The 21049-nt window shown below is 42.7% G+C and overlaps 1 protein-coding gene across 3 annotated transcripts in view; it reads right to left on the bottom strand.

Annotated features, from left to right (window-relative positions):
- LOC123508323 (nephrin-like) overlaps positions 1 to 21049 on the bottom strand; it is a 127655-nt gene that overhangs the window by 76446 nt on the left and 30160 nt on the right. For 2 of the 3 annotated variants that reach the window (XM_045261933.1, XM_045261934.1), the window contains exon 2: positions 6255 to 6785. In XM_045261933.1, coding sequence (XP_045117868.1) covers positions 6255 to 6684 — 430 coding nt within the window. In that variant the 5' untranslated portion in view covers positions 6685 to 6785. Of the gene's footprint in view, positions 1 to 6254; positions 6900 to 21049 lie in introns of all 3 variants that reach the window. The other variant, XM_045261932.1, reaches the window with a different exon arrangement.

Below are 21049 nucleotides of genomic sequence, written 5' to 3'. Positions count from 1 at the left end.
TCCTCCTCCTCATTCTCATCCTCTTCCTCCTCATCCTCTCCTTCTGTTCTACTCCTCCTCCTCCTCCTCCTCATCCTCCTCATCCTCCTCCTCCTCCTCCTTCTCCTCTTCAACGTCCTCTTCTTCCTGAATGGGATCAGAGCCTGGCTTGCTGACAGAAGACACTCAGCTGAAGTGAATAGTTAATCCTCAAAGTGGTTTCCTGTCATTAATGAAGTACCACACGGGATTAACGCTCAATCTTGTCCCACTTCTGAGTAAATGCATCAGGAATATATAGATAGTGTTTCAGTATTTCATCTTTCCATATTCCTAAACAATTCGGTACCTTTACTCCGACTCTCAGTGGCGTTTCCGTGATTCCAGTGAGAGATTGTTAAGGAATCACTGATTAAAAACACTCATGGAAATTCGCTTCACCTTCGTTGTGGGCTTTGAAACGTGATGCGATGAGAGAGAAAGTGCTTAACCCATTCAGTACTGAGACGCACTTTTTAATCATGATTTTTGGGTATGATTAGACGACTTATATGCATTAAGAAGGATCTATGGAGGTCAGAAGATTAATGGCTAGAGTCTTTACTATTTCAATTCCCCCCATATATGTTTCTGAAGCTGTATAGAATCACCAAATGGTATGCAGAATGAATATGAGAACACGACATGGTACTGAAATGGTTAAGGAGTCACGTCACTGATCAAAACACTCATGGAAACTCACCTCACCTTCTCTGTGGTCTTTGAAAGAGTGTTTAATCCTTTCAATACCATGACGCGTCTCCATATCCATTCTGCTTACTATCTGGTGATTTTATACAGCTTCAAAAACTCATGTGGAGGAATTAAGAAGACTGTGGCCATTAATCTTCTGACCTCCACAGACCCTTCCTAATGTCAATAAAATGATCCAATCGTACATAAATCTCAAGATAAAAACGTGTCCCAGTATTGAAGGGGTTAAAGATTCGAGCCATGCACCGCTATAGTCTGCAAACAACAGACTTACCACCACCTTGAATACGAGACGCAGTTCTGTTACGGAATTCAAAACATCCTTGGATAACTTAGACCATCACAAAGACCATGAAATTAATCCAGACATCACGGGTCACAATTAAGAAGAAACTGAAACTTCCTAACCTTAACCTCTGATCACAATACTAGAGAAGATTGTGACTAGACGCCATATATGCAAGTCAAGGTTATCAGTCTCAGGCCAGTCTTCTTAACCCCTTGAGTACCATGACGCGTTTCCATATACATTCTATTTACTATCAGGTGATTTTATACAGCTTCAGAAACTTGGATGGGGGATTAAAATAGTAAAGAATAGGGCCATTAAGCTTCTGACCTCCATAGATACTTCCTAATGTCAATAAAATGGTCTAATCGTACCCAAAACTCAAGGTAAAAAAGCGTTCCAGTATTGAAGAGGTAAAACACTTTGCTCTCTCACCATCACTACTTTCCAAAAGCTTTAGTTGAAGATGTTCCTGTTTTGGGGTATTTTTTATAGTTCCGGTGATGGACTGCCAAGATTTATAAATTATTATTAGGAGAAACTGTCTTGAAAACCCGGCCAGTTGTCTTTGTGGCCTTGGAAAGTTGTCGTGGTGAGAGAGGAAGAGGTTTCTAAATACAGGATTCAGTATCAAACCACCACACCACAACACACCACAACACACCACCACCACCACCACACCACCACAGCTTCCCTGCAACACCACACCACCACACCATCACACCACACCACCACCACACCACCACCACCATACCACCACAGCCTCCCTGCAACACCAAGGCCAACTCCTCAAAAAAAAAAAAAAAAAAAAAACTCCCACTCATTAGTTAGGCGCAGAAAGTTACTGAAAAAAAACAAAGATAAATCAGGAAAGTAACAAAATGAACACACACACACACACACACACACACACACACACACACACACACACACTACAACTACCACCACCACCTTCCTCTCCTAAGTGCGCTGCGTTCCTCTGAGGTGCTTTAGTCTGAGTACAGAGAAGGGGACTGAAGTAAAGGAAGGATATGACAGAGATGAGAGAGAGAGAGAGAGAGAGAGAGAGAGAGAGAGAGAGAGAGAGAGAGAGAGAGAGAGAGAGAGAGAGAGAGAGAGAGAGAGAGAGAGAGAGAGAGAGAGAAACTGTGTGTGTGTGTGTGTGTGTGTGTGTGTGTGTGTGTGTGTGTGTGTGTGTGTGTGTGTGTGTGTGTGTGTGTGTGTGTGTGTGTGTGTGTGTGTGTGTGTGTGTGTGTGTGTGTGTGTGTGTGTGTGTGTGTGTGTGTGTGTGTGTGTGTGTGTGTGTGTGGGTGTGTGTGTGTGTGTGTGTGTGTGTGTGTGTGTGTGTGTGTGTGTGTGTGTGTGTGTGTGTGACGGACGGAAGCCATGGCGTAATATATAGAGTAAACATTTGGTGAGAAGCGGAGACGAAAGTGGAAAAGGAAACAATAGAATTAAAGGACGACAGAACAGAACGAAGGAAGCTTATTTAGAATTCAGAATCACATATACGTACAATTTACTGAGACCCAAAATAAACAAACGGATGGAATGACTCACGAACCAATCCCAAAATAAATAAACTGATGGAATGACTCACGAACCAGTCGCAAAATAACAGATTGTATTAGGAACAGTTGGAAATGATTGTCTTTGCGTGGCCGGGATTCGAGTCTTACACATTTTAGTCCGAGGCAGAGTGCACTAACCACTACATCACCAGCCATTACTTACTAAATATATGGCAACATGCGATACCGTTAACTGCTTTCACCTCCACTGATCCCTTCAATTTACTACACTTTAAAGGGCACCACCGCGAACAGGCAGGGAGTGGGTGGGTTGTGTAGCTGGCTGGGTGGCTTGAGGGTGCATAGGAACATTCGTGGCTCTGTTTGACCATGAGTAGTGTTCGTGACTCAATGGTATTTTTCGTCCTTGCGCTGGAGATAAGGTAATTAATGACATGAATAGATAAAAACAAGATACGCACATTTGTAAGCTTCACCTGCACCTCACGTATGTATACTAACACACACACACACACACACACACACACACACACACACACACACACACACACACACACAAGAATCAATCAATAACTTTCAGCAGAGGTCCTCGTAACTCGTCCAGTGCGCTGAGTCTATAATTCGCATGGTCCAGAAGGGCTTCACTATTTCTGGGAGCCGCGCGGTAACTCAGTGGGCGGGTTTATGGCAGAGGTTGTGGTATATGTTGTCTTCGCGCTAAATGGCTTGGAAGTGAACGTATGAGGAAAGTGGCAAGGCGGTAGTGGGTGAGGTGAGTCCGGGCTTGGTCTGTGGATGGCATGGATAAGAGCAGCGAGGAGCGAAAGGGCTGGAGGGAAAGTTTGGTGATTCTATTGTTATACTTGTAGCAGGTAGGCATTAGGGAAGGGAAAAAGTGATGGTTAACTTGAGTGTATCGGGGTGAAAGTTGTATGAGCCACGAGATCTCATAATAAAGAAAAAAAACACACGGTAGGGATTGAAATAGTGACGTAATTTGACATGAAAGAACCACAAATAAGAAAAAAAAAGATACATATAGAAGCAAGAGTCACGCAGGTCATGATGAAAACACACGGTAGGGATTGAAATAGTGACGTAATTGACATGAAAGAAACAAAAATAAAAATAAAAAGTTACACGTAGGAGCAACAACTTTAGGCGAAAAACCTGACGAATCTAACACTATCAGTTTAAAAGTTTCAAAGCTCGTAGTGAAAGAGAATACTCTAAAAAATAAAATAAAATAAATAAATAAATAAAGTGAAATAGTACAATGTGGAATACAGAGGTGATACAGAGGAGAAAAGTGAAAAATAGAGATACAATCCATTAATGGTAGGAGGATAGGGTCAGGTGATATCAGGACACGATAAGGGAAGGCGTGACAGCAGTTAAGTATTTACGAGCGGCGGATGGTGGCAGTAATGTGACAGGGCGTGGATTTAGCGGAGAAACACTGGGGCAGGTGAGAGATCAGGTGTGTAAGAGGGAATCAGGGAAGCGATCTGTAGTGCTGGCAGCTTCAATATACACACCAAAATGGGAGCGAGGTGAGCGGAAGGGAAAATGGAGTTGGGGAAAAAGATGATGGTGACAAATTTTAGCATACAATAATCCACTGTTTGTGTTGTTAGTGAGTCTTCACCGCACACACACACACACAGACACACACAGACACACACACACACACACACACACACACACACACACACACACACACACGTATACTTATCACCCTTAAACACAACACAAAGCGCACACAAGAGAACTCAAATGGACAAAAAAAAAAACTTATCCTTTTCTTGCATCGTTTTTTTTCCTCCAACATGAATGGAAACAGAAAACAACTTTGTTCCTCCTTTTTTTTCTTCCTCTTGGTTTTCACATCTGAACTTTTCCCCTCACGACTACAACACGAGAAGCAGAGAGAGAGAGAGGTTTGTTTTGTGTTTCTCACCTTAGGACAAGTAACACCCGCTGGGAAAATATTGGTTCGTCATGTGTTTGTGGCGGTGCCCTTGAGACGCTAGGAATGCGGCGGCCTAGGATAAGTGACACACACACACACACACACACACACACACACACACACACACACACACACACACACACACACACACACACACACGGTGAAATGGAGCTGAGGGGATGAAAGGTGCCGCCTGGGATCAAATTAAATGATGACCGGCAGCCTGAGGGAATATGAAGTCAAGATGACGCATTGCCTCTCTTCGTTCCAAGAGAGGGACAAGAATAAGAGTGAGAGCAAGACTAAGAATAAATAAGAGAATAACGTGCCTTTGTAGTGCGTGAGAGGAAGCGTTTAAGAAAGTGACGGAAATAATTATAGAGAAATAAAATTCACTGTGGAGAATACAGGAATTAAATATTTTCTACTTCCTCTTGCTCATTTATCGTAGAAATAATAAGGTTCCTGAGGGAGGAGCACCTATCCCACAGTCCCAGCCTCTATTAGTCAACCCTTTATGACTAATTACGCATCATAATTACAACCATCAGAAAAGAAAATTAGAAAAAAAGGTATGTAAATTAAATACTATTATTACTACCTCTACACTGCTGCTACTGTTACTACTACTATTACTACTTCTACTGCTCTTACTACTACTACTACTACTACTACTACTACTGCTACTACTACTAATGATGATGATGATAATACTAATAACCCTGCTGCTGCTATTAACTATCATTATCATCATCATTATTATTATTATTATCATTATTATTATTATTACTATTATTATTATCATTATTATTATTATTATCATCATTATCATCATTATTGTTTTACACACCATTACACCCAACCCTCTCCCACCACCAGCACCACCAACCACCACCACCGCCGCCACCCACCCTACCACTGCTCTCGATTCCTACCCCAGTAAAGTTTTCCATTCCTCACCGATCGGCCGGCAGTTATGTGTCACTAAGAGATAATATTCCGACAGCGTTACCATTACAGCTCCTGGCTCCCTCGACCCAAGGCAGCATATTTCACCTGAGTACCTGGTGGGTCTTTACGTCTGGAGGTATTTACGAGTACTAAGCCCCTACTCTGTGTACTTTGCTCAGAGTCTGTGGAAGAATATCATCTCATCTTAGCCGTTCACGAGAAGAAGAGCAGGAATGAAGGAAGGAAAAGCGAGTGTTAGTTTGATCCTGACTTACGTAGAACACAATCCTCTTTCCGTCTTCCTATTCCTTCTCGTTTTCGTCTTCCACCACCTCTTCCTCCTCCTCCTCCTCCTCCTCCTCCTCCTCCTCCTCCTCCTCCTCATGCTGCTGCTGTTGTTCCTCCTCCTTCTCATTCTCTTCCTCTTCACCTGTTCCTCTCCTCTTCCCCCTCGTCTCAAAGTACATCCTTGAAGCCGTACTCTTGCCTCTCTCCTCGCTTTGTCTTTTGAAGCTTTCTTAGGACGTAGACTGGACTCTCTCTCTCTCTCTCTCTCTCTCTCTCTCTCTCTCTCTCTCTCTCTCTCTCTCTCTCTCTCTCTCTCTCTCTCTCTCTCTCACACACACACACACACACACACACACACACACACAAACACAGTGGCGGTGGTGACAAACACAAAAACAATGGAGAAAACAAACATAAACGAGATAAAAACAGTGGCCCGCTATCCCGAAGGAGGCGTCGCGGCACCGTGGGCTCGGCCTCAGACACTCACCTTTAGCACTGGCGATCCCTAAGGTGGCCTGGAGAAGAAGGACCATCAGGAGAGCCCCGGGGGAAGCCACACGTGTTGAGGCGTTCTTTCTGGAGGCATCCTGAATGTACGTCTCCCCTGAGTCTGCCCTTAATTCAGACTGCGGGAAGGGTCCTTGATCACACCGCCGCCTCGACCCAGCTGAAGACGGCACGAAGGAAGAGTGGGAAAGTGAAGTGCCGCTCCCGATTCTGATGCAGCAACACGCGCTGGCGGCACAAAGCGAAGAGTCGTGGTATAAAGAAGCCCCGCAGTGTGATACATCTCCGAGACACAGGACGCTGCAGTGAGAGGCTGGCACGCTGGTTACAGGTACAGGTGGGGAGATGCACGGCCGGGTTTGGTCGCCTGTCACTTCCCGTCCACTGCCTCTCTCCTCCTGCCACTTCATATCACCAAAGTGCGATATTTTTCTTTTCACTGGTAGACTCGTGCTACTTACTCACGTACTCTGTTTCCATAGCGACCTGATAGGCTCTCCGCCTGTCACCACTGGAAAGCAATAAGTTAGCGTTACATTTGCCGTGGGTTCATTTTGGTTTCAGTATCGACGCTTCACTTGCACCTCATCACCTTCCGTTTACTGCCGTCTGTTTTCCTGTTTTCCTGTTTTCCTGTTATGTGTTATTCTATTCAAGAAAATATGAACCGATATTTTCTTTTTTATATTTCAATCTACACTCAATTATTTGCATTCATCACGTCACTTCCCATTTGTCATTGTTTCCAAACGCATTTTGCCAATTGCCCTATCACTGCATACACAAACACAAACAAACACACACACACACACACACACACACACACACACACACACACACACACACACACACACACACTTAATAGCACATGCCCCAACCGCATTCACAATTACACCATCAAAGGACTTTTTATCTTTCTGTTTTCAGAGTCCAAACTTTCACAAAGCTCCTAATTAATTCATTCCCGGCCTCGCGTTGCACTCTCGACGGGGGAGAGGGAAAGAGTTGCTGGCCATGGTACTTTTTTTTTCTTTTTTCAGCAGTGGCTTGATGACTGGAAGCGGGACGTCACTCTGAAAAGAAAACGGACACTTGTTAGACTACAACAAAAGGAGAGCTAATGTAAGGTAGTGTTTGATTCATGAGTTTGCGTTTTTGTCATAATGCACTGTACAACTGTTATTCCTTCTTCCTGTGCTACATTTGTTTACGGGTGAGCGAGGGTAAGGGAAAAGATATTGATGTTAATAATGAACAAGGAACAGTAGTAATGAAGAAAATGTAACACACAGAAGTTAAACGTAATTAGTGACCAGATTTCCAGGGTTTGAAAAAACGTTATAATGAACGAAACATTTTTTACCTGAACCAGCCACAAGATTTCATAATTAATTCAGCGAAACTGTTATCTGTCACGAGTTACGACCAGAGCAGGAGCAGGAATGAACAGACTTCCAACTCTCCCTGTTTCTGTTATTCCTCTTTCCTGCGACTTGAACTGTTTGAAGAGAGAAGCATCAAGGCACTTCAGGAACTATATTGGCCAGTCTTTTGGAACCTTTTTTTCTATTTTTTTCTCTTTTTCGAGCAGCAACTGAGCAATCTCTCTCTCTCTCTCTCTCTCTCTCTCTCTCTCTCTCTCTCTCTCTCTCTCTCTCACACACACACACACACACAGGCGGGTAATGTCAGTAAGAAATTACATTGTTGCAACTTTTTAATTTGTGTAAATATGAAAATATAATATTAGCAACGTTTAATTGCGATGATCCCAAGTGAAATTAGGAAAACTAAACATTGTAGGATTTTAATGATGGTGGTGGTGGTGGTGGTGGTGGTGGTGGTGGTGGTAGTGGTGGTGGAGAGAGAGAGAGAGAGAGAGAGAGAGAGAGAGAGAGAGAGAGAGAGAGAGAGAGAGAGAGAGAGAGAGAGAGAGAGAGAGAGAGAGAGAGAGAGAGAGAAATTAAGTCTGATGATAGACATATTTCATCCTTCCCTCGTGGAGAAAAATAGAGCAACATGATAGAAAAAAAGGGTATCCAAGACTTTCCTTGTCGCATGTTTCGTTACCGCAGCAACAACTGATAACTGCAAACTCTTCCACCTTCCTGAACAATAACTTTTGCAACATAAGATTCCTAAATTTACATTGGTATCTGGGGAGCTCTACCTCTACCTCCCTGTGGCTCGCATTCTCAAACACATCTATGCTTCACCTCCACTATTCCAAAAGGCTATATTTAAATTCATACGAGTTTTTCAAAGTGTTTTTAGTGTTCCAGAGGCAGAGTGACAAGATTTCTATCATTTTAACTGAGAAACACTCTTGAAAACACCGCTAATCATCTCTGTGGCCTTGAAAAAAGTCATGGTAAGAGAGTAGTGTTTCTGAATATGGGTCTGTGCCTCACGCTCCTGCTGAAATTCACGGGTCTTGGGCTACTGATGATGGTATTTTTTTTTTTCTCCTTTCTCTTAACTTCCTGACTTCACTTAACTTCTCTGCACTCAGTTTCAATGGAAGGTTTCTTACCGGTCCTGTGTCGGCAGTAGTGTCCTTCCTCCTCTGCCTGCCACTCTGATGCTTCGGGAAATGTTCATATTCTTCCTACAATTTCATTACTACGTTGTATGATTTATGATTATACGAGTTGTGAAATACCTGTGAAATCTTAAAGTGGTCTATATTTTCTAACACTTAGAGAGAGAGAGAGAGAGAGAGAGAGAGAGAGAGAGAGAGAGAGAGAGAGAGAGAGAGAGAGAGAGAATCTTAGAAAATATAATTACTTCGAGAAGAATCCAAATGTTTATTACTCGTACTTGACGTTTCGGAAAACACGCTAATTAGAATAAACATGATATCTTTTTTATCCCGGCGGGCTACACTTTTATATGCACACACACACACACACACACACACACACACACACACACACACACACACACACTATCGCAGCCATCACAGTCATGGTCGCAAGTAAGGGAAAGTTTCCAGGGATGCTTTTTTTACTTGCACCTGGAGGAGAATTGCCCAGGATGGCACAGCGGGAGGCAATATTCCCTTGTATCGTTGTTTTACTGTTTTACTTTTTCTTATTTTCATAGTCGATTAAAGAAAACTCCTTCCCGCTAATATTTACTGTGAAAGTTTGTCGAAGCATTGCAGGCCAGCAGGAAGGCTCGAGCTGGTCAGCGCCGAGTCCCGCTGACCCCCGCCTCTCTCCACGCTGTGTTGCGCAGAGAGAGAGAGAGAGAGAGAGAGAGAGAGAGAGAGAGAGAGAGAGAGAGAGAGAGAGAGAGAGAGAGAGAGAGAGAGAGAGAGAGAGAGAGAGAGAGAGAGAGAGAGAGAGAGAGAGAGAGAGAGAGAGAGAGAGAGAGAGAGAGAGAGAGAGAGAGAGAGAGAGAGAGAGAGAGAGAGAGAGAGAGAGAGAGAGAGAGAGAGAGAGAGAGAGAGAGAGAGAGAGAGAGAGAGAGAGAGAGAGAGAGAGAGAGAGAGAGAGAGAGAGAGAGCAAGTAAAATAACTAAAGTGCCACAAGCTAATTCAATCATGGCAACTTGGTATGACAACTTTTGGCTGGCAGACGTGGTGCTGGTTGAGGGAATCTTTTGATATTATTTATGTGCGAACCTGACTGGGCAAAAGTTTGGTGATGTAGGTTCCGTGTTATGGTGAAGGAGGTGATGTGTCAACCCGCGGCCTGATAGCTCGAGGATTACGACTCTTCGCCTTCGCCTTTACTGTTTTATATCTCCCTCCTTATATTAGGAAGCGTCGTTTGTTGCAGTCTCGTAAGAGTAAAGAAGGATGGTGATAATTGATCTTTCATTGTGTTTCTTCGTGTCTCCCTTGAAGTATAGGTTTGAGGTCCTTTCTTCCATCGCCTTTCCCTTCGTTTCCTCCTCCTCCTCCTCCCTTCCTCCTCCTCCTCCTCCGCCGCCATGAATTACCCGCCCTCACAACACACCACGCGTGAAGAGATAAGGTAAGGCAGCGTCCCGAAGAATGGAGGGTGCATGCAAACTAGGAATACGGTGCGAGGTTTGTTGGCATTCTGCAGAGCTTCATTGGGTTCGTTAACCGAGCGTTTCTCTAATACTCTTATCCAGACATTTGTTTTATTCGGTCTATGATCGCGTGTATTTCCTGTTCCCCGTACAACGTATTCTCTGCTGAAGTGTTGAGATGCGTGTGTTCTTGCTTAATAATTATGTATACAGAAAGGTGTAGGGGTATGCACCACCAACTGTAACATTCAAGAGTGGTATCACCTTCTGACACACAACTGGCGATGTGGGGCACTGTGTGCGTCTGGTAGTCTCTTGTTCAATTAAAATTGTGCTAGTTTCGCATGTTCCTGGAAGCCAACACAGGTTCCTCCAATACTTTCAAACTTTTCATGTTTCGAAGAGATTGAACAATTTCTTTTTTACAGCTTTCGTTGTCACAAGTTTTGAAAACCTTTGTTTCATCATGCTCTTCATCGGCAATTCTCATGCACCGAATTTTATAAAGAAGTATATTTCATCCATGTTTAATGAATTAATCATCACAAAGTATGTTTAATGACAAAAAAACAATATGTCTGTTAGATTAAAATGACCTTTATTAGCTGTATCTTTAAGAGAAACGCATAGCGAGTACGTACATGTATTTAATTTCACGTCTTTCCTTATCATTGAGATGTTTATTTCCTCATTATTGTAAAAGACCTTCCTTTGGTTCCCGACAATGAAGGGAACAAGAAGCAGGCACAGACTGACACTGATGGCGACACGTGCATCACCAAATGTCCCCATGTTTACTTCAGCAGGTGTCGTGAGTCTCCCGCACACAAAGCCTCCAAATAAAAGACTGGAAAGGTTACAGGCGGTTCCAGGCACTTTACGCTTAAGTGGGTCACGGACTAAGTTACCCCCGGCCAGGAAATCCCTTTTGCAGTCCGTCCACAACTCTACATCCAAGCGAGGCCTTCCTTCAAACACACGGACGCCGACTGTCCAACCCAGCCTCCCTCCCTCCCTCCCAACCCTCCCACATCCACACCCACACACAGCACACGCAGAGAGAGAGAGAGAGAGAGACACACACACACACACACACACACACACACACACACACACACACACACACACACACACACACAGAGAGAGAGAGAGAGAGAGAGAGAGAGAGAGAGAGAGAGAGAGAGAGAGAGAGAGAGAGAGAGAGAGAGAGAGATAACTGACTAGCGGATCAGTGGTAGTTTCAATGGACTCATTTCCTGGTTTTCTGTGCACACAGGAAATTGCCAACTTGGAAAAAAAGATAAAACAAAGCAAGAAATAATAAATAAATACATAAAACATTTGATAACCATTCCCGAAAAGACGAAAATAACAAAAACGTATCGAGAGAGAAAAGTTCCGTAAGAAAGGACCTGTTTGCCTTCAGACGAGCCGGAACAATAATGACAGATGGAGCACAAAAAATGGGAAGACACAAATATGGCACATGCGTGATTTGGGGTCCGAGAGGTCTCCAAGCGCACGGGTTCGAATCCTGTCCAAGGCCCGAGTGTAGGTTGGGCTTCCTCGCTCGGGGCAACGGTTTCCTAGCGGGTGGGCTTTGAGATAGGAGGCACCCCAAAAAGTATCTCCTTTAGCCCATATATTCCGGTGAAAAACCCACATGGTATAAATAAAATAAAAAAAAAGAAAGAAAATGGTGGAAGAGTCAAAGCTACACCGAAAAAAAACTTAAGATCATGGAATTTACTTATTTTCTCATTCAAGTGGCATGGTCTGTACAGCGGCGAACACATGACGACCAACCTGCACTTTTTTCATTTTGCTTTAAGACTTCCACTAATCTTAAGGTGTTTCTCTCTCTCTCTCTCTCTCTCTCTCTCTCTCTCTCTCTCTCTCTCTCTCTCTCTCTCTAAACATCAAGCATCTTCTTTTACTGAAACACCGAACGATTAGAACAAAAGAAAATAATACCACGAGGAGAGAAAAAAATCAAATATTAATGAGACAAAACGGAAAAAAAAATGACGCACAGAAAATATTGTCAGGTGTGTGTTTCAATTGCAGGTCATGAAAACAAAACCAGAAATCATAATTGCCACGAAAAAATCACCGTTCCAGTAACAAAGCCAACAATATGAGAACAGATTTGCCTCCTAAATAACATTCAGAGCCTGTCGCTTTATTTCAATCAGGCGTCATCACGGAGGAAGGGGAAAAGGGACAGGATTTACAAAGTCCCCCCTGGAAATGGCACAAATGAGAGAGAGAGAGAGAGAGAGAGAGAGAGAGAGAGAGAGAGAGAGAGAGAGAGAGATACCTTAGCCAGCCTGTAATCTAGTCCGACCTTTTCTAGAGAGAGAGAGAGAGAGAGAGAGAGAGAGGGAGGTGGAATCTCAGCCAGCCTGTAATCTACCCAGACCTTTTCTGCAGAGAGAGAGAGAGAGAGAGAGAGAGAGAGAGAGAGGGGGAGAATCTCAGCCAGCCTGTAATCTATCCCAACTTTTTCCAGAGAGAGAGAGAGAGAGAGAGAGAGAGAGAGAGAGAGAGCTAAGCCGGAAATCGTCTCAAGAGGTCTCAATAGTCGTCTGGAGTTACTAGAGAATTCCCGCTGTCGGCTCCTTCAGTCCTGCGGCAGCCTCAGGGTTTGCGGCGCGTGACTTAATGGGGGGTGCGGAGGGGTTGATCTAGGGGGAGCGTGGGTCTTGGGGGGGGGGTGAGAAAAGAGAGATACTAAGAAAAATATACCTAGGAACATTGGACCTTTCCGACACGACAGTATATTCTTGCCCAGTATCAAGTTCTTCACGAGGATAATCTCATGGTGAGTGTTCCCTGCCAAACGAGAAAGTAAAGCTGGTGTGATTGAGAGAGAGAGAGAGAGAGAGAGAGAGAGAGAGAGAGAGAGAGAGAGAGAGAGAGAGAGAGAGAGAGAGAGAGAGAGAGAGAGAGAGAGAAAGAAAGAAAGAAAGAAAGAAAGAAAGAAAGAAAGAAAGAAAGAAAGAAAGAAGAAAGAAAGAAAGAAAGAAAGAAAGAAAGAGAGAGAGAGAGAGAGAGAGAGAGAGAGAGAGAGAGAGAGAGAGAGAGATGGCATAGATTTTCTATTTGTGTGTGTGTGTGTGTGTGTGTGTGTGTGTGTGTGTGTGTGTGTGTGTGTGTGTGTGTGTGTGTGTGTGTGTGTGTGTGTGTGTGTGTGTGTGTGTGTGTGTGTGTGTGTGTGTGTCCCTGCGTAGAATTACAGGCTGGGTGAGCTTCCCCTGAATGCAGCAACAGGAAGGTTTTATTGGTATTGACGAGTAATCGAATTATCTCAGGAAATGCTCGCGACTGTTTTGTGAAGTATCGAGCGCACCGGAAACAAAACTGATAAAGCTGGAAGATTCTTTTTTTTATTTCAATTGATAGTAAAGCCAGAGAGAGAGAGAGAGAGAGAGAGAGAGAGAGAGAGAGAATGTAATTATCAGAGGAGGAATTTAACACAGGTAAAAGAAATCTGTTTCTTACTTTACGTGCGAGCGTCATGCACGGCATTGTCGGCAAGTGATGTGATTGCCATCAATTATTTGCACAAAGTGGAATGAACCGATGAGATCTGAACGTCACTGACTTCATCATGCAGAATGAGTGTTCGTTAACATCATTCATGTAACACTTTTCTCTGATGAGATTCATTCTTATTAGTTGAGCGGCACTGGTGTCATCCATCACAATTCAAACAACTGCCAGTTTTCAGCCTCGTAATTTCAGTCTCATCTCTTCCTAAGAGATTTTTTTGTCAGTAAACCCAGTTATAGACTTGAAGTATTTATTCTGGACGACATATTCTCCTTCTAGCCCAATACACTTCATAATTTTGATGATTTTTTTTCAGAAAATGAAACAACTTGGTACCTTCCATTAATTTCAAAATTGAATGGGAGAATAACAATTCACTCCCTTTTCTTGATATTCTGGTTACTCGAGTTAATGATCTTACATTCACTGTGTATCGAAAACCTACCCATTGTGACATATATATTCACTATTTCTCCTACCATAACGATGACATCAAATTATCTGTTATTTCTACCATGTTCCTTAGAGCGTTATGAATCTGTAGCCCCCAATACCTAGACAGTGAGAACTCAAATATTTGGTCAATCTTTCGAAAATTAAAGTATCCTGATTGGTTCATAAAGAAAGGTTATCTTAAGGCTAGAAAGACGTATTTTGCTCCTAGGTCCCGCCCAGACAATACCAAACCGTATTTATGTCTCCCGTATGTTAAAAGCCTTGAAAGTATTAAGTCAGTCAGCAGAGATCTTGATGTAAATATAGCTTTTAAGTACACATCCACCATCAAATCTATCCTTGCTCACAATAATTTGAGTGCTAAGGCTGAAAGAGGAGTATATAAAATTCCTTGTAAAGATTGCAAATTAGTTTATACAGGAGAAACAGGCAGATCCTTGGATGTGAGGTTAAAGGAACACAAGAAAAGTGTAAGGAATTGTCACACTAATAATGCCAATTTTATCCATGCTTTTGATAATGACCACTCAATTGATTGGGATTCCAGTCAAATGTTATTGAAATGTAACAATTTAAAAAAACGTAAGATTTTAGAATCGGTTTGTATACAGAACCATAAGAATTATAATCTAAATGAAGGCATGTTTAAGCTACATCCATTAATGAGAGCACTGGTGACTAAATCTCTACCAGATCTAGGGAATAGTGGTAAAGACAGGTCAGGTCCTGGTAGGGTTTGAGTAGGGTGGAGCTCACAGGTGGGGTCAGCCAATCACACTGTACCACGTTACTCTCATCCTCTTGGTTCAGTTTTATATTTCATTCTACTTTGTACTGCTTAAGATGAAGGCAGTTGCCTTCGAAACGTCCAGAATAAATACTTCAAGTCTATAACTGTGGGTTTACTGACAAGTTTATATTCACGATAGTGTGATATTCCATCTCGCTTTTCTTTTTGTTACTTTTTTTAATGGATGAGGAAAAGCTGGCCAAGAACTACAAAAAAATATAACAAAAAGGTTTCTTTGATTGCTAGTTCCCTAAAAGGTTAGTAGAGTTACCCAAAAGTCTTACTAACAATATCGTCAGTAAAAAAGTGTATATCAAAATACCACATTTTCAACAGTAACTTATAGATCGTTGTCCATGCAGTGTGGTGCGTACGTGTGTCAATACTTCTCTCCACTGCATCACTGAAAACCTTACCCAAACAAAACAAAGCAAAACAAAACAAAGTGCGAGGAAATTACATAAGCTGACATATAAAAAGTTTAGAACTCTAACAAAGAAACCTACATTAGAATGGGTTTTGTTAATAATTAGCGTGAACGGTCAACCCTTCTCACAGTCTTTAATTCACCCACCGCAGCTCTCACTGAAAAGAACAGACAGGCGTCTCCTTTGGTATTCTGTGTGCAGCTCGCCTCCCCCTCGCCTCAGCCTGCCTGCGCGCGGTATTCCAAAGTGAGGCGGCCATTCCTCCACTCACGCCCAAAGCCAATGTCCAACTCATACTGGATCTGAGGCTCATCTAACTTCCTGAATCCCACACTGAGAAAAGCGGTACTGGAGGCGCGAGCGTCCAAGTCATTTCATTTTACTAGTACCATCATCGCAATACTCCAAGAATCTTGAGCTTCTCCATCATTTACTTCAAGGACTTCATACATAGTTCCACACACACACACACACACACACACACACACACACACACACACACACACACACACGTACGTAAATATACATATGAAGTCAGGAAACCTAGCTGGGAACGTTCCAATACATGGCAATGGCGGCTGTCATCTTAAGTACACTGCCGTAGTTGTTGTATTCTTGATATATTTCTGTAATGTAACATTTCCTCTGTTCTATGTATACCATCATACACACGCTTGTTTTCGTCTAGTATCAAAGTATTTCTAGTTATTCTCTGTAAACAAAGGTATTTCAAAATATCTTTTTTGAGATTAAATTCAGTCTGATCTCAACTTCCGTCAAAACATTTATCTCTTCAAAGTTTATGCTCTCTCTCGTCACACGTTTCCTGACGTGCGACACAGGGGGAGAATGCGTCCACCGTATCAAATTTCCTTTTGATAAATAGCGAAATTTTTAATCCTTCATTCGTGATGTAAATGTCAGTAACGGAAAACTCCAAGCAAAAGTAGCATTGACACTTAACACTTTCTAATATGCGACAACTGAGTTTAGAATTATTCTTTTATTTTAACCAAGCTCCTTGAACTCCCTAAGAGACGAAGGATGCAGAATGACAATAAGATCGACTTGTAATGGATGAAAAGGCTTATCCATTACAATAGATGTTCAAGACCTTTACAATACATAACTTAGAAAGCGTAGCAATGTGTTCAAGACAGATTCATTTATGATTACACACCAACAAAACTAGAAGGCATTGGCAAATCAGTGGAAAAGACACGACTAAACACAAAAGGCGTTTACGGCACCAAACATTTAAGATGTTAGATCACTTTATGGATCACGATAAGAAATTACTTAATGTTCACAAGAGTTGCTTCCTCTACGACAGCTTATCCTTTCCTTGTTTTTATTTATTTATTTTTATTTTTATTTATTTATTTATTTTTTTTTTTTTTTTTTTTGTCTCATGATGTCCTCATTTTCCCGGAGTCTTGCACGCTTCATGTTCATTGTCATTGTCGGCGCTCAGCGAATATATTTTCACAAGTATAAAGACTCTTTTTCCGTCAGAGGTCAAAGGTCGCGCTGCACGTGTCTGACGAACAAGAGAACTAATCCAACACTAATTGAAAAAATGGAGGCAAGTCTTTTTTTTTTTTTTTTTTTTTTTTTGCCCCTATAGAGGTGAGGTATTGATATTGATCCGGTCGACGCGTCTTCCAGTCACCCAGTGATGCACGACACTCCTTGTGTGGAGTACACACACACACACACACACACACACACACACACACACACACACACACCCGGTAGCTCTCTCTCTCTCACTGGCTCTCTCTCTCTCTCTCTCTCTCTCGGGTGGAGATATTTGGGTGTGTCTCTCTCTCTCTAGCTCTCTGTTCACCTAGCATATATATATATATATATATATATATGTGACCTTGTATATATATATATATATATATATATATATATAAATAAATATATATATATATATATATATATATATATATATATATATATATATATATATATATATATATATATAAAAGAAAGTGGAAGGCGAGAGAAGAGAGAACACTTTAAAGATTTTCTCTTTGAAAAGGAAGTGGACTATTTAATTACATGCAGCTCAGGTCTTCATTAGTCGACGAGATTCTTTCTTTCGCTGTTTATTAAATGCAAATGTTTCGTAGGGAAGCTGAACAGTTGTTTATTTCACGTAAACAAGTAAAGTCTCTTAAGACTTACATTTCGGAAACATGATAGTGATAGCGAGATCGAGACAGGCAGAGTGCACCGTGCGTGGGTATCTCGCCCAACTGGCAAGAATGATGCGGCGTGGCGAGGCCTGAGAGACGGGAGAGGCGGGGCTGGGGAGGCCGGGGGGGAAATGAGAATGTACGTGGAGGTGCATGAAAATAAAACGGCACTTGAAAAATGGAGGCATGAATAAAAATGTATAAATGTGCAGCAGGGAGCATAATGCTTTCTGCTGGTGCTGGCGAGGCGTGCTGGTGTGCCGCCCGTGTGTGTGTGTGTGTGTGTGTGTGTGTCGGCGAAGTGTGATGGTGTGGCTGTGGCGCGGTGGCGTGAGCAGCGCACTGTTAAGGGTGTGACGGTGGAGGGCGTGACGGCATTGCAGGGGAGGAGTGACGGACAGGTGTGGGTGTATTGGGTGTAACGTGTTGGCATGGGTGTGACGGATTGATATTACTGGAACCACGGGATGAGTTTGTGTACAGCACGGCCTGTATCGTGTCCGGCGGCAGTAGGAGCGTCACAAGACAATAGTCGTGTTTAGTGTCCGCTGTCCAGCGTGCAGGCGGCGAGTCGTGGCTTCCCTACATCACTAATTCATCCACCATCGACCGTCAGGAGGCATGATACGAGACATCACCCTTTGGAGAAATACTATTTTTTTCGTTATTGCTATTTATGTTTTGTTTTTAGGAAGGGAGAGCCAATGGGGACAAGAAAGTGTGTGGTTCATTGTCTCTTCTCGGCAGCGATAGAGAAACGAAAATAGTGAAATTGTACGATTTGTATGTGTGGCAGAATCTGTATTTTACTTTCCCGGTTTTATCAAATTATTTCCTGTGATCTCTCTCTTTTTTTTTTTTTTTTTTTTTGCTGGAGAGGGGTTCATGCGTGCCTGTGTGTGTGTGTGTGCGTAGGAAGGGCGTGGGTAGGTGGATCAGTGTAGCTGTGAGTGTTTACCTAGTTATTTTTGTATCTCTACTTTTAGACCGGGATTTTCAAACTTTACTGCTTAGTCTCTGTCCTCTCATATTCAGACCAGCAGAGTAGGAAGCGTGTGGCTCTTGTTTGTCTCGCCTCTATTCCAGTCCACTTCCTCGACAATATTCAAGTATTTCATCCCTTATATTTTTTCCACTTCTGTTCCTTTTGATCTTTCATTGTATCCTCCCCCCCCCCCACACACACAGAGAGAGAGAGAGAGAGAGAGAGAGAGAGAGAGAGAGAGAGAGAGAGAGAGAGAGAGAGAGAGATAATAGATAGACAGATTGACAAATATTTATGATGATGTACGTATTTGTGGATGATCAGTGAATATGTCAGGCATGTCAAACGCACATAAAGATTTTCTCTCTCTCTCTCTCTCTCTCTCTCTCTCTCTCTCTCTCTCTCTCTCTCTCTCTCTCTCTCTTTCAAAAAATATCAGGTGGATCGACTAGATTATGCCCCAGCTTGCCCAGGCTACCTCACCTCCTCCCATGCTCATCTTGCTTGCCTCACCTTCCCTTGTCCTTCACCAACCTGCCTCGTTTGCTTCATCTTCCCTTGCCTTTCTCTAAACTGCCTTAACGTTCCCTAATCTCCTGCCGCTTAGTAACACACCAGCCCGCCAATTCTTGGTAGCGTGAGCACAAGGCACTGGCGATACGAGCGGACTTTCTGCTGTTCGTGGGGTTTCCAGCCTTTCGTTAAAGTTAGATTAGGTTAGTGTAAGTTAGGTTGGGTTGGGTTGGGTTTAGTTGGGTTAGGTTTGGTTGGGTTAGGTTAGGTTCGTTTGGTTGGGTTAGGTTAGGTTAGGTTAGGTTACCTTAGGTTAGGTTAGGTTAAATTAGGTTAGGTTAGGTTAGGTTAGGTTAGGTTAGGTTAGGTTAGGATTACGGCAGGTTAATTCAAAAAGTTAACTTAGCTTTAGGTTGAGTTCGATTAGGTTAGGTTAAGTTAGGTTAGGTTAGATTAGATTACGTTAGAATTACGGCAGGTTAAGTCAAAGGGTTAGGTTAAGTCAGATTAGGTTAGGTTAAGTTAGGTTAGGTTAGGTTAGGTCGGATTAGGTTTAGTTAGATTTGTGTTGAGTTAAGTTACATAAAGTTTGGTTAGGTTAGGTTAGGTTAGGTCAGGTTAGGTTTTGTTAGATTTGTGCTGAGCTGAGTTCAGTTACATAAGGTTTGGTTAGGTTTGGTTAGACTTGCAGCCTTGGTTATCGCCGCTCCGTTTTGGCAAGCAAGCACTTACGATTTACACCTGGCTTTGTTTTGTTTATTCCACAGTCACAATACATAATACGCAGCGCACGACTCTAATGTTTCTAGCTAAAAAAAAATAATTCACGTATATTTCACTACAACGACACAACGGACAACAACTACGAGCAGATACTTTATTGCACAATTCAATATTTCTTTACTTTATTGCCTTATTGCTGCATTAAATAAGCCTGATTCACGCTAGGGGAGGTGACGCACGCTCGTTACCTTCCAGCGAGGAGGGAGTGTGGCGGCGTGCGGTGGCGTGTGGCGTGTGGCGATGTGTGGCGGTCAGCAGGTGCTCTCACTCACAACTCACCGCCCGCGAGTGATAACGAATTTCACGGCTTGCATAAAGTATCGCTGGAAGAATGCTCACTCCTCGACAATGCTGCCCACTTTACTCTCTCTCTCTCTCTCTCTCTCTCTCTCTCTCTCTCTCGGCCAACAACAGTACGGCCTGCCATTAAAAATACGTAAATTTAATATCTCATAAATTGAATCTAACGAATACGACAAATACTACTCTCTCTCTCTCTCTCTCTCTCTCTCTCTCTCTCTCTCTCTTAACCCAAATAGGAGAGAGGAGAGAGGAGTCAGCCCATAAGAAAAGAGCAGAAAAATTCGGCCATCTCTGAAATAAACGAACAGTTTGATGGGAAGCGGAGGGATAAACTTTCTTTCTCCCGTGGACTGCTGACAGCTGCCAGCAAGGGTGACGATCATCATGGCAAGGAAAGAAGAGAAAGAAGAAAAAAGGAGCTAGCCGAGATGTCAAGGCCGCAGTGACCTCGTGCTTTTGAATATTTTATCGGTGCTCTTCAGATCCTAAATTTATTGGTACTGTTTGATCACTGTAAAGGTCAAGACTCGTGTTGTATAGGACAGCTGTGTGAGTACTGTAAAGCACCATCAGATAGACTTGTCCACTCGTGATCACCTGCTGTTCTTGTTTTGTTTTTAAAAAAATTATCACGGTGGTCAAGTACTTACACACCCTTGAAAAATCTCTTAACGTTCCATTAGATCGAGTAAAGAACATGGAAGATAAGGCGCCGAAAAAAAAAAATGGAAACATTAGTGCCTGTATTC

Source organism: Portunus trituberculatus, chromosome 24 (assembly GCF_017591435.1).
Source record: "Portunus trituberculatus isolate SZX2019 chromosome 24, ASM1759143v1, whole genome shotgun sequence".
Lineage (NCBI taxonomy): Eukaryota > Metazoa > Arthropoda > Malacostraca > Decapoda > Portunidae > Portunus > Portunus trituberculatus.
Note: the sequence above shows the minus strand (reverse complement) of the source record. Positions and strands in the feature narration are given on the sequence as shown.